Source organism: Sinocyclocheilus rhinocerous, unplaced genomic scaffold (assembly GCF_001515625.1).
Source record: "Sinocyclocheilus rhinocerous isolate Xijiao unplaced genomic scaffold, SAMN03320098_v1.1 scaffold166, whole genome shotgun sequence".
NCBI lineage: Eukaryota > Metazoa > Chordata > Actinopteri > Cypriniformes > Cyprinidae > Sinocyclocheilus > Sinocyclocheilus rhinocerous.
Window position 1 is genome coordinate 2,281,069 of NW_015633186.1, and position 13,878 is coordinate 2,294,946.

Sequence of the window (13,878 nt, forward strand, 5' to 3'; positions counted from 1 at the left end):
CTCCATGGCTCATCAGACGCATTCATCACTCTGGTGTGTATTAATCTTCTCTTCATGAACAGAGACTCAGAAAAAGCGAGAGAGAACCAGAAAGAGTGTGTCATGAGGCTTGAATGCTGCCATATCGTCATACATTTTTCACACGTCTGCATTTTATCAGGGTATTTTCATTTTGGAATTTCATTTAATCTTATTTATATTACAATATGATAACTGATTTTGAATTATTTTGAAAGTGAATTAGTCTGGTAACAAGATAACAATTATTATTTTGAATCATTATTTGAACTATTTTGATTTTGTTTTAATAATTATTAAATATTAAATATACACTTAATATATTAAATTAAAATGCATATATATTTTATAATACTAGAATCTTACATTTAAAAATGATTATTAAATATCCAAAAGATTAACTGCACTTATTCACTTTTAAATTAAATTAAATTAACAAATTCTAGCCATATTAGCCATTAAGATCTTGCCATTAGTTTTCCGTAAAAAATCATGTGATTGCTTGCAATAATTGATGCCTTGCAGCTGACAGACAATGACTGAATTGCAAAAATAATGAGGTATAGTCTTAGGTATAGTAGACAAGTACTTTGACTTTTTATACTTAGGCTAAGTACACTCAATGTAAGTACTTGTGTACTTTTACTCAACTTGAATATTAAAAGAGTGTGTATTTTGCATATTTTGTCCACCATTCACATTACATTCTGATATCAGACTCCATGACAGCTGATATTTTGTGACTGTTTAAATCCCCCATGAATTGTAGCATGTGAAAACATCCGCTCTGCTTTTGCTGCCGCTAAATGTATTTGGTTGCCATGGAGATGTGGACCACAGTATACTTTACAAAGCAGCTGCCTGCAGTGCCTCAGCATTGCTAGAGGTAAGACAGTTTCACTAACATCCAGAGGATGGAACTTATTTAGTAGCTCAAAACCTCATGCTTTTTGCACAAGAAAATCTCTATTTAATCTCTCTTCTTAAGTATATCCTGCATTTCTTTGATGTGTGTTTATTGAAGCTCATGCGTCATGGTCATTTGATTCTGTGCACGTCTATCACAAGTGCATCTGGAGGAATACTGAAACTGAGGCCTGCAAATGTTCTGACAGTAACTCTCATCTGTATCTGCAGATAGGATTATGAAACTCTATTAATGAATAACCAAATACTGTAAAAACTGTGTGGTAAAGAGAAAAAAAATATTTTTTTTACTGCACTTTACTTTGAACAAGTTCACATTCTTGACATCACACCCACCCAATCTATTACTATGGATTCCTGTTTCCAGCACAGAATAGTATTTGTGACTTTTTATCGTACAAATCTATGGCCTATTCTGATTCTACTTATCATTTCCGATTCTTAACGATTCCCAGTTTTGATTCCAATAAGGTATAAAAAACATCAAACATATTAATTCAGTGTCTTTTTGCAAAACATTTTTTTGCAGCTGAATACCATGAACAAAAACCAGCAGCCTAAACAACACTTGGAACTTGCCTGTGGTTTTAACAGAAATACCACAGCAAAAACAACTAGACTAACTAATATGGATTTCACACATTACTAAAGACAAGTAAACATTCAGTAATAAAATAAGAACAAATAAACAATTTAGCAATATAGCGCAAATAAATGCAACTGAACAAAGTTCAGGGACAGAAATTGAAATCAAATGTAAAATAACACTGCATAAGGTTGATTAATCTTCATTAAAGTTACAGAAGTTATTCAGTCAAGATCAGCAATTTTCTTTTTCTTTTGTTCTTTGATTAACATTAATGACACAGATGGTGACAGGTGTATTAGGCTGCTGTCACTTTAAGACTGAACGCACAGATCCAATATATTATTGCACATACATTTTCTTTCTCAACTGTTTACTTTCAGATAAGATAAAACAGACTGTGTTTATAAGGATATTTTTACAATTTAGTATTTGTCCGCTCAAGCACAAGAAGACGAGAAAGAGAACTTGGTTTAGTATTCGCACACTATATTAGAGGTGGCTTTTTGTGCGTGCGCATTGGATGTGTGCGAAGCACAGAAAACAGCGCACAAGTACTGCTTTCTCTTTCACATCATTGCGCTTGAATGGTTTAAAATCACACAAAATTGTGAACACAGAAATCGTTAAGTGGAGTCCAAATGCGCGTCTTATCAAATTCACGGTTCTTGGAAATATGGAACCAGTTCCCAAAACCCAACCCTACACAATTTTTTTCACAACTTTTTTTCCCCAAGTTTACGAGACTAAACTTAGATTGAGAAATGTTAACTTGTAACTGCAAGACATGAACCTGCAATTCTGAGAAGAAAAGTCAGAGTTGTGAGACATAAACTTGCAATTTCATGAAAAAAGTCAGAATTTTGCGATAAGAAGTCACAATTACCTTACAGAAGACTGGTACAAAAAGAACAAGAAACTTAAGTGCACCTGTTGGAATCTGGCTGGTCTCAACATATTCCTCTAAAAGCGGAAATGTGTATCATGAAGAAGACCAGGGAGGATGTGGTCAAGTTTTGAAATACCTCACACGCCACAGTGAGATACTCAAATTTATCTTCACTCACAGCTGTTTACCATTGCAACGTGTCTGCAAACCCATCACAGCAGCAAGGGCCTGTCCCTGCGCCACAGCTCTGCCATAACCAGACCTTTGCTCTTACAGACAGTTTAATGAGAGCTGGCAGCATCACTGCATTCTAAACATTTCTGTAACCTTCACTCAGAACAAGGCCTATGGAGCGGTGGGTCAGAATGGATGACTCTGCTTATCATCTGGAGATGTTTATTTACATTCCTCTAAAGCAGCCGTGTGCGTCTGATGGTTGACGTCACAGTGCCTATGATCAGTGGGGTTCAGAGCAGGAACAACCAGATGAAGATGTATATCCTATCTCTTCTGCTAATTTATGAGCTTCTTCAGCTCTTCATAACATGTATAAACAGTTGTAGCATGCCAGCCATGTGATATATGAGAGGAGGAATGGAGATAACTCATTGTTTACTGTAATGATGATGCTTAGACACTTTTGCTGGCAATTGCATGATTTATGGTATATGTGCATGTGTTGTTTACTAGTTGTGTCACTAGGTTTGAGTTACTACAGTGATCAAGATTAATCCCACTGTTTTCTATTTTACTATTTATAATATAAAACATGTATCTGTTAATGTATCTATTGTTATTATTATTATTAATTTTATGTCTATCTTTATCTATTATTTGATATTTTTAATTATTTTATCTATTATTTATTATTATTTTATTCATTCACCTTATTTATTTTCTGGTTTGTCTAAAAATAATCAAATACAATATTTAAATACTCCTTGGTTAAATCCAAACAGAAACCTCTCTTTCCCTACTTTTTATTTGATTATTTGTTCATTTCTTTATTAATGTCACCTTATTTATTTTCTAGATTGTCTAAAAAATAATTAAATAAAATGAGAAAAAATAATTTCATTTAATTTAAAAATACCTATACAATTATAGTGCCACTGCTAGGTTAAACTCTTTATTCCCCCTTTCTTTTTTAAATTCTTTTAAAATTTCTTTATTAATTTCACCTCATTTATTTTGTAGATTGTCTAGAATAAAATAAAATAAAATAAAAATATCTATACAATTACAGTGGCACTGCTTGGTTAAATCATTTCCCTCTGTAAGCACTCTTTCATTTTGTCAAAGCGCTGTGCAGTAAAGCAAACATTTCTGTTGACTCGGTACATGTTTCAATTTCATTTTAGTTTAAAGAGGAAAGATTGAATGTTTTTTTAGTTCAGGTTCAACTCACTGGAAATTAAATCTGCATGACTCTGCTGAATGATCAGCTGCCTGTGCAGGAGATTTCTCATTTATAATGTATGCGTTTGTACTTGCTCTATAATTCAAGCCATTATGTAGGCTTAGATTCAATTTTAGTATTTCAGTTTAAATCAGCACTCAAGGGAAGGGGCCAGATATAGACGAGCCCTTCCCAGATCCAATAATGTGCAGCAGCGGTGGAAAACCATTAGTATAGAAGGCTTTCATCATACTTATATGGCCCAGTGAATGCAGGTGTGTGTTATCACAATCACATACAAGGGATATCGGAATCATAAAGGAGGGCAAAGGCACAAAGGAGAATGTGATACAGTCGGGCCTCTACAAAGTGATCAGACAGCTGGATTTGTGCGCTGAAGGTCACGGCTGCTGAAAACCTTTCCCCATTTGTCATTTGGATCCTTTGTTTCCTCACTGTCCACCCAAGGCAATCAGAGGCGGTCTTTTCTTTTTCAAAGATTATTCTGAGACACTGCCATGTATGTAAAAGGACACTTTCATTGTCTTTGAATCCTGTATGGGTGTGACATTAACGGAAAACTTGTTTAATATAGCTGCATTCCCCAAAAATAGAATATTTTTGTCCTGCCAGATTCCCAAGATCTGGGCCCAGTTTTCATGTTGGAAATACACAATAGTAAAATTGCTTATCATAAAAAAAGTATATAATAAAATGTATATAAAATTGTCCATATATAAAAATATAAGGTGCAACAAAGGGTTAAAAATAAAGGAAGGGTTTGTTAGACAGCAATAATCTAACAGCTCCCCACATGCACCTTTACCCAATCTCTCCATCTCGTAACAATCCCAAACACAATACAATGTAATCCCCAATCCATATTTCCTCTGTTCAACATGAAAGCAGCAATCACGCTGGAGTGACCAGGTTAAATGTGAAAGGAAACAGATTTTGTTGCATGTAGAAACCCAGCCTAAACCTTAATGTCAAACAAAGCTTAATGTCACATGGTGCCTGTAATCCTGACGCTTGGTTCGCAGCACTATAAAAACGTGCTGGCATTAATGGGACCATTTCAGTGTCTATTCTAAAGGCATTAAGAATATACTGAGAACAATAGCTCAAGTGGTGCCAGCAGTCTCTGACTAGGCAACACACCCAAATGGAGTTTCCAATCTGTCAAAACTTTTTTATATCTGAAACTAGTAAACTAACCTATTTTTTTATCTTGGAAGCAATGATTGAACTAAAAGTCAAATATTTGTATTCTTCTGTGTACTTGTGTGTGTTTATAGTTTAAGTGAATTACATTGTTACTTTTCTTAAAGGTGCACTACATTTTTAGGTGGTTTTTAGTCATCCCATTCTGATTAACTGGCTAAACTGTGACCGTCATGTGTTTGCCTTCCGCATTTGATATTACAGCATTTGTCCCTCAGTGTTAAACTTATTATTAGTAGTAATAGTAGTAGCTTATTCAACTATGCAACACTGCTGGTGACGTAAACAGCGACACCCATGAGGGGGCGAACCGCGCCATGTAAAATAAAACTGCTTTAGAACACAAGTATATTTAGTTTTCATCTCATGTAAGTATATATCATTTTAATAATATTTCTGAAAAGTGTTGTTCATTTTTTATGTGTAAAACTTCCTACCAGAGTTGAATTTGCTTTAAGTAATCCAAGCATTTAGGCTAATGAACAACAGCTGTTATGAAACACGATTGAAAGAGGTAAGAGAAAGGTCCGATTTATTACAGCATCAGCCTAAAAGTATTGCAGATGAATAATATCTTCTGGAGAGGGCGTTCCTTTCTCTAAAACAGGGATGATTCACGGGCTCAAGCCAGTGTGTGATGCGACTCCACACAGAAAACTATCTGACAATCATTCATCACAATAGCTGTTCTGTGGCACACCACTGAAATGAGCACAAAAATGCCACAAGACTGCATGAGCCTGACAGGCGGATGCAGGTGAAGAGTTGACTGCGAAAGAGGATCTATTGCATAATCAGACGGAGCACAAAGAGAGGCAGCGAGGGCGCTTCATTTTGAACTATGGCGGTGTAATTTACCGATAAATTTTGATTATGGGAAAACGTGACATCTTGGAGAACAGCGACGAATTACTGAATATGAGGATAAAAACCATCCTGCCTCAAAACTTTGACGTTTAAATAGTCGCTAACAGGGGCTGCCTGCATTTTTAGGCTACCTGTGCTATCAATTAACACTAATCTGACTCGCTTCTGTCATTTGGTAGGGCTTTTAAACCAATATCGGAAGCTTTTGGAGGTAGGCTATTGTTTTGTGCAGGTTACTTAACTGCAGTCTCAGAAGCCGTTCAAATGCTGGAATGGATTGGTGCTGCTTGTTTTATGGTTTTAATGGCCATTCTCTGGCCAGTGGTGAAGTGTTTTGGAGCGGAGAGTCACTCCACGCTGCTGCTTCCACGGCGAGAGAGCAAAAGACCCGCGGAGAGATGCGACTCGAAACTAGAGGGACAAGGTGAATCAGACGCGCTCGCCTTGATATGCAAACCCTCAGCGCTGGCAAACTACCTTCTCAAACATTGTATGAGTTTTTGCAAGTCTTTATCGATACCAAAATGGAACTGGCGAATGAGTTCGTCTTTGCAGACTGTTTTCGGCGCTTTGTGGCCGTTTGACTGTCCGGTGCATTTCATCCGAGATCATTTGCAGTTGAGTGATGATGGACTCGTGGCGTTGGACTGGGCTGTTGTTGGTGCAGCACATTACAAGAGGCGCAGGACGTCCAGTAATTCCACAAGTCCAGTTCTGCTCATCATTCCCAACCCTTTTGGGAAAATCACCAGGAATGTGCTAAAGGTAATTGTCTACTTTTAAGTAATTGTCCTTTTTAGGAGTAAAGAGTGCGGTGCACTGTTTACTGTAAATACCATATCGTTTATATTGTCTATCTATCTATCTATCTATCTATCTATCTGTGTGTGTGTGTGTATACATACACACGTGTGTTCTCTTTGACCCATATACAGAAGATCAAAAGAACCAGTTATGATCTTTTACCTTTCATAGACAGATAGATAGATATTTAATGCTTAAATAAGTGTTCTCTGACATATTCAAAAGCTCAAAAAAGAACCAGTTATGACCTTTGGCCTTTCAGCCTGTTATGCAGCTTAGCAAATTCATAAATCGAATTTGGATAAAACTCATATGATATTTTCGCTATTATAGGGTATTATGAGGCTAAAGACCCCTTTGTATGTAATTTTCACCTTAAAATACTACATAGCAACCAAAACATCTAAAGCAGTTTCCTAAACGCCTGTATAAAGCTTTTCTGTTGTGATGTTAATTTGTAGGCCAATCCAGATGTGTGTGTGCGTTTTGTTTTTTTGTTTTTTAAGAAAAGCTGTTGATTTTAGGAGTCAGAATAAAGTCTGTGGCTTACAGTACTTGGGCACAAAAAAATGGTATTTTTCAGTCTAGTAGTCCATATATTGTGCATGTACAGGTGATGCCTCTATAAAAATGTCATTAGCTTACATTTTATTGTCCACATATACTGTCTAGGGATTATATGGGGTGGGGTTATATTTAACGGACATGAGAAACATTGTTACTGTACTGAAAGAGTTCAAGAAATGTACTTTAAGTAAGGCTGCATTATGCACAGTCTGAGTCTAAAACTGAAGCAGTTAACAGAAAACAATGCATTACAATTAAATTCACAGGTATTAATCCTCAGGGGCAAGTAGCAAATTAGTATTGAGAATACATTATGAAACTGGAGTACAGTAAAGGTGAAGTGAATATATTCTGTTTGACTGTTTTGCATTAAAGAGAAGATGCTGCATGACTTTTTCATTATTTCAATTAACGCATGCATGATAGACCCCCTCTCTGACTCTTTGCAGTAGAGTCAGAAGTGAGTCATTCCTCCTCACCCAATTTGGAGCTCACTCCATATTCCAGACCTAAAGCTCCAGGCAACTTTAAGTAAACTCATTAACTTTCACACTCCATCATGGATGATTTCCAGAGAAATGTACTCCGTGCTCACCGGAACTTTGTTAGCTGTGCATTGTGGATAATATAATCAGTGTGTCAGCAGGCTCCTCTGCTCCTTCTTTTTGTGTGGGGCATGACTGAGAGCAGTGATGGTTAAAGTATCTTTGTAGACAGATGGCATATAAGAGACAGTTGTTGTTGTAGTCAAATGCCAAGAAGTCAGTGGGATATTGCTCAACCATGTTTTGCTGCTTTTTTTTTTTGTTGTTGTGGAAAAACTATTTGTGACACTGGGTCTTGATTAGACCGACTAAACATGTAGGCCTAAATTAGCAGAGACTAAACTTTTTTTTTTTAACAGAACAATGAAGTAATGCATATATGGTTCCCCTTCAGTTTTATAGATTTGGCAGGGTCTGTTTCAAGGCTGTAATGTGCAAGTCTGTATGTTCAAATAGACACATTTTAAGGTGTTGGTTGGGGTTGAGAGCTAGTCCACTCCGGTTTCCATATGTTTCAGATGAATGCTATTCACGGGGTGATCACTGCATGCTAGGTGAGAGGCTGCACCCAATTTGCACATCGCAAAGCAGCGCTGGACTGCAGTAAGAGCTAGTGTGTGTTTCCTGACTGTTGAGGGAATTGACGTAAGTAAGGGACATGAAAATACTGTGGTGAGAGGCAGATCCTGTTTCTACATTAAGCCATTTCATTTGCATCTTGGAACAATTAGACATTTGCCATCACGAATAGAACAGAGGAATTACTGTGCTTTTTCATTTTTGTTTTTTTAGTCTTTTTGATATTGTACCCCTAATAAGAACATGTAAGGATAACAGAAAATAATAGGGTAAAGAGGAATAGGATGGGTGTGTGTTTCAAGCCAGATTTGAAATCTTATTTCTCGTATGAGCACCACATCTCAGTTTCTGGTTAAGTTATGATATTCAAGAAAAAGTTCAGCACTCTTGCTCATGGAGATGAATCCTAAATTTTTAGATACAGTATACACAAATATGTTATGTTTTTGGGCCTGTTCAATTTATTCCTTACATTTATATTATCTAAAGCTCACTGGGATTGAATCCTTAAAAACAGTAATAATAACACAGTTAAATGTAATCTTTTGCAAATCTCAAAATGAATATTTACGTTTCATACTGTATATTATTGTGTTGCCTAAATTTACTTAAGGATTTAAAATGATTGATTTTAGTGGTATCTAATTTTTTTTAAGGTACAGTATAGAATTTTATCATCAGCTCCACCTCAGTGTACTTCTATGTATTAAATATTCAAAATCTTATATTTTCCTTGCTCTCACTCTAAGATTATAGGAAATTGTGATATTTTGCACTCTGTTGGATTGTTTATTTCTAAGGATTCAGCAGACTTGTGGAATTTGGCGGCAGTGTTGCTGGTCCTTCCATCGAGTAACAGAATTTAGCACAACCCTGATGTTAACACAATTCAGCAACAAAGAAAACTACCGACCACATTATGGTAGCAAAATACATGTTTATGTATGTGTATATATTTAACAGAGTTATATGGCTGCGCCAGTGCGCCCTGCTTCAAAATGTGTATGTGTTATAATATTTATTTTTATATTACAGGTAGGCCTGTCGCAATATATCGACTTATCGCGCAATATATGTACATGACCTCAATCATTTTTGGTGACGCAATATATCGCCCATTATATTTACTTCAAAATTAATGTCACCATGTTTTGTACATTCCACTTGCGCCTGTGTCTTTTGCAGCTTCTCTTACATAACTTGGTGTAGTCATGAGGTGCTAGTTCAAATTTGTGACAGGCCTAATTACAGGTGTGGATAAGACTCAAGCAAAACAGCTCTGTTTATATGCACAAGTATGACCCCTGTGTGCTGTGTCTGGCATGTGACGGTTTCTGTTTTTTCTTCTCAGCTCTGTGAGGCAGCTCTAAGTCACGGCTACCTTCCTGTGATCTTCAACCGCCGGAGTCAGAACGGGACGCCGCTCTGTACTGTGAAGCTGCAGCAGTTCGGTGACCCGACTGACCTGCGTGAAGCGGTACGCTACATTCGGTACCGACAGCCAGCGGGCCAGATCTACACCGTGAGTGAGAGCACCGGTTCAGGACTCCTGCTGTCCTACTTGGGCGAGTGCGGCTCCTCCAGCTACGTGACGGCTGCGGCCTGCCTGTCGCCAGTTTTCCGCTGCCAGAGCTGGTTTGAGAGTGGCCCGACCTGGCCGTTCCACTGGGCTCTTGTGCTTTACCAAAAAATCTGCCTCAGCAGGTAGGGTTATAGGGAGGATCCTGTTCCTCTCACTTTCCTCAAAATATCTGAGTTTATATTCAGGACTATTTAGAAATGGACTAAACTGTCAACAGATGGATGATGAAACATTTCAGTTTTGTTTTCAAACGTCATGCAGTCTTTTTTTAAGGCCCTGATATACTCACAGTGAAGTTCTGTTTCAATCTTCACTTAAAGTTAAAAAGAAGTTTGAAGTACCTAAGCAGTGTTGTAGTGTTAGCGAACATCTAACTGCAGACACTGCTGGTAGCATATCAACATATGTTAATATGTGCTGTGCACTTTCCTCTCAATAACAAAACAAATAAACAGTTCTTAACAAACAGTTAAGAAAGCATCTGATCGGATATGTTTGCACAAACTTTACAATTCAGCGCTCCAGTCAAGTCACATTTATGTATATCACACTTTATACAATATATTGCTGTAAAGCAAGCAGCTTTACAGTATTAACATAAAAAACAGCGTCAGTGTTGTTTTAAATTAGAATTACAAAGTCAAGACTATAAGGCAGTTCTCCAGTGTGTTCATGTTTTTACTCGTGGACGTCTGTCCTTGACAGACTGAACAGAAGAGCCCCAGAGCACACCTATCTATTATGTAACCGCCATGGACCAGTGGTGGTTCAGAGATGTTTATCAGCCACAGCAAACTTTTCCAGAAAGTTCAAATTGGCAAGTTGTTTTGAATTCCTGGGGGAAAAACTCCAAAGGAACCTCATTTTGACCTAATTTTGTTCGAAATACCATTACAACAGTTTTTTCTTCAGTTTTGCTTGAAGTATGTTGGGGCCTTTAATCTGTATTTTTGTTAGTGTGACTGGTACTACACTAGGACTAGTGAAAAGTACTATAAGTCCTTAAAGGGCCAGATCTACACCGTGAGTGAGAGCACCGGTTCAGGACTCCTGCTGTCCTACTTGGGCGAGTGCGGCTCCTCCAGCTACGTGACGGCTGCGGCCTGCCTGTCGCCAGTTTTCCGCTGCCAGAGCTGGTTTGAGAGTGGCCCGACCTGGCCGTTCCACTGGGCTCTTGTGCTTTACCAAAAAATCTGCCTCAGCAGGTAGGGTTATAGGGAGGATCCTGTTCCTCTCACTTTCCTCAAAATATCTGAGTTTATATTCAGGACTATTTAGAAATGGACTAAACTGTCAACAGATGGATGATGAAACATTTCAGTTTTGTTTTCAAACGTCATGCAGTCTTTTTTTAAGGCCCTGATATACTCACAGTGAAGTTCTGTTTCAATCTTCACTTAAAGTTAAAAAGAAGTTTGAAGTACCTAAGCAGTGTTGTAGTGTTAGCGAACATCTAACTGCAGACACTGCTGGTAGCATATCAACATATGTTAATATGTGCTGTGCACTTTCCTCTCAATAACAAAACAAATAAACAGTTCTTAACAAACAGTTAAGAAAGCATCTGATCGGATATGTTTGCACAAACTTTACAATTCAGCGCTCCAGTCAAGTCACATTTATGTATATCACACTTTATACAATATATTGCTGTAAAGCAAGCAGCTTTACAGTATTAACATAAAAAACAGCGTCAGTGTTGTTTTAAATTAGAATTACAAAGTCAAGACTATAAGGCAGTTCTCCAGTGTGTTCATGTTTTTACTCGTGGACGTCTGTCCTTGACAGACTGAACAGAAGAGCCCCAGAGCACACCTATCTATTATGTAACCGCCATGGACCAGTGGTGGTTCAGAGATGTTTATCAGCCACAGCAAACTTTTCCAGAAAGTTCAAATTGGCAAGTTGTTTTGAATTCCTGGGGGAAAAACTCCAAAGGAACCTCATTTTGACCTAATTTTGTTCGAAATACCATTACAACAGTTTTTTCTTCAGTTTTGCTTGAAGTATGTTGGGGCCTTTAATCTGTATTTTTGTTAGTGTGACTGGTACTACACTAGGACTAGTGAAAAGTACTATAAGTCCTTAAAACTTTTTATTTTATTTAGGATTTTGGGCTTGATTTTAGAAAAGCTTTTTTTTTTTTATCCTATTAGCAATTTTCTGGCTCACTAAATTTTTTAAAAATATTTATGGTAACAAAAACAAGAAAAATGTCTCCACAGTTCTTCTGGATTTAGTCTGTCTCAGGTTGTTCTGTTTCTTCATGTCATTCCAGACAAACTGAATGTCAGACTCCTTGTGCAAACAAAAATCTCACTGGATTATTACAATTAATGGCAAAATAAATGTTTGGAAATGTAAACTGATATTTCCTACTAACACACTACAGCAATATATATGTGTGTGTATGTATGTATGTGTGTGTATATATATATATATATATATATAAATAAGGAGATAATGAAGAATATATTTGGTCAGTTTCTTGTTTTAAGGATTTTTTTTTGCATTGTTGAATGCCATTATATAGATTAGACTTAAAGTTGTGTTTGTCTTTTTCAAAGGGATTGGTTTCAATCAGGTGTTTCTGAAATAAATCAACTCGGGGGTTATCCAAATTAAAATAAAACACTGTTGCCATACCGACTAGCGATGCGCATCCAGTGCTATTGATTTCTGCGATATGTCTAAACAGGTTGCCTGCTTAGTTGTATCTCGAATCAATGATGAAAACAGAACTCTTCCGTTGCTGCTCTTCTCTATAATGATTATACTCGATATTGTGTTAAATCCCATCTGCAGGTACAAAACGGTGCTCGGAGAGCTTGTCCACACAGACAGCTTATTCTCCAGCTGCTCTTTGAAGGCAATGGAGGAGGCACTGTTCTGTCATTCTGGCTTAAAAGGGACGACGGAGGGGGCAGGTAGCTGGGAGGCGTACTGGGAACATAACGATCCACTGAGGGACATAGATGAAGTGGCCATTCCTGTTCTGTGTGTGTGCAGCCAGGATGACCCTATCCGAGGGGAGCCTCAGGCCACGCTACCGTTAGAGCTTTTTGAGAGCAACCCACATTTCTTCCTGCTTTTGACTGCCCACGGAGGCCACTGCGGATTCTCCACATCAGACGAGGGCCCGATCGTCTGGAGCCACCAGGGTGTACTGGAGTTCTTTCGGGCCACCACTGATTTCTTCGCCGCGGAGGAGCGTGCCAAGCTGGTGGCCCGGCGGAGGGGTCTGAGCGGGGCTGGCAAGACTTTCCGCCATCGCAGTGTCAGCACATGCAAAAGACTGCCCGTCTGCTCACATAACATTCACGCCATTTACAACTGGCAGAGGTCCTACACCAGATGATGATGTGCTCAGAGGGTCCTCACTTTGTTTGGGATTACAGAGAGACTGAAATAGCCAAGAACACTGCCAGAAAAGGATAAATTGGAACCCTTTGTCTGACCTGCTGTTCGTTGCAGCCAAGAAAACCAGCAGCTGAGTCAAAATATCCGTTTACATTCAGGACTATTCAGAATTTGGACTACCTCTGTCAACAGGCAGAACAGCGCCTGTCTTTGAGGATGTAAAAACATTCGATTTTTGTGAAGAAAAATATTAAAACTGAAGTAGAACATTAGAAAGGTGGTGTTACTGAATCATAGTTTCGAATTTTCACATTCAATGGCAAAAATAACTTTTTAATTAGTATTTTTTTTATAGTATCTTTGGTAATAAAAATCCTTAAAATAATGTCTTTTTTGGTTTTGGATAACAAGAAGACTTGATTAGATATCTCAAAATAAATTTCTTACCACACTGGTTGGTAGTTTTTGGCTCACTAAATTATGTAAAATTTATGCTTCAAACAAGAAAATAGTAGTTTGCTAGTTTAGTAA

The 13,878-nt window shown here is 37.7% G+C and overlaps 1 protein-coding gene across 1 annotated transcript; it reads left to right on the forward strand.

Annotated features, from left to right (window-relative positions):
- Positions 1-5,549: 5,549 nt before the first annotated feature.
- LOC107743669 (protein ABHD15-like) lies at positions 5,550-13,663 on the forward strand. Its single transcript, XM_016557033.1, has 3 exons — positions 5,550-6,675; positions 9,757-10,109; positions 12,793-13,663. The coding sequence occupies exons 1-3, from the start codon at positions 6,175-6,177 to the stop codon at positions 13,343-13,345; spliced, it is 1,407 nt and encodes a 468-aa protein (XP_016412519.1). The 5' UTR covers positions 5,550-6,174; the 3' UTR covers positions 13,346-13,663.
- Positions 13,664-13,878: the final 215 nt, after the last annotated feature.

Excerpts from the sequence above, each read along its gene's own strand:
- LOC107743669 (XM_016557033.1), top strand. The coding sequence starts at position 6,175 with ATGCTGGAATGGATTGGTGCTGCTTGTTTTATGGTTTTAATGGCCATT. Across the intron at positions 6,676-9,756 it reads TCACCAGGAATGTGCTAAAG|CTCTGTGAGGCAGCTCTAAG; the intron begins GTAATTGTCTAC and ends TTTTCTTCTCAG. Across the intron at positions 10,110-12,792 it reads CAAAAAATCTGCCTCAGCAG|GTACAAAACGGTGCTCGGAG; the intron begins GTAGGGTTATAG and ends TCCCATCTGCAG.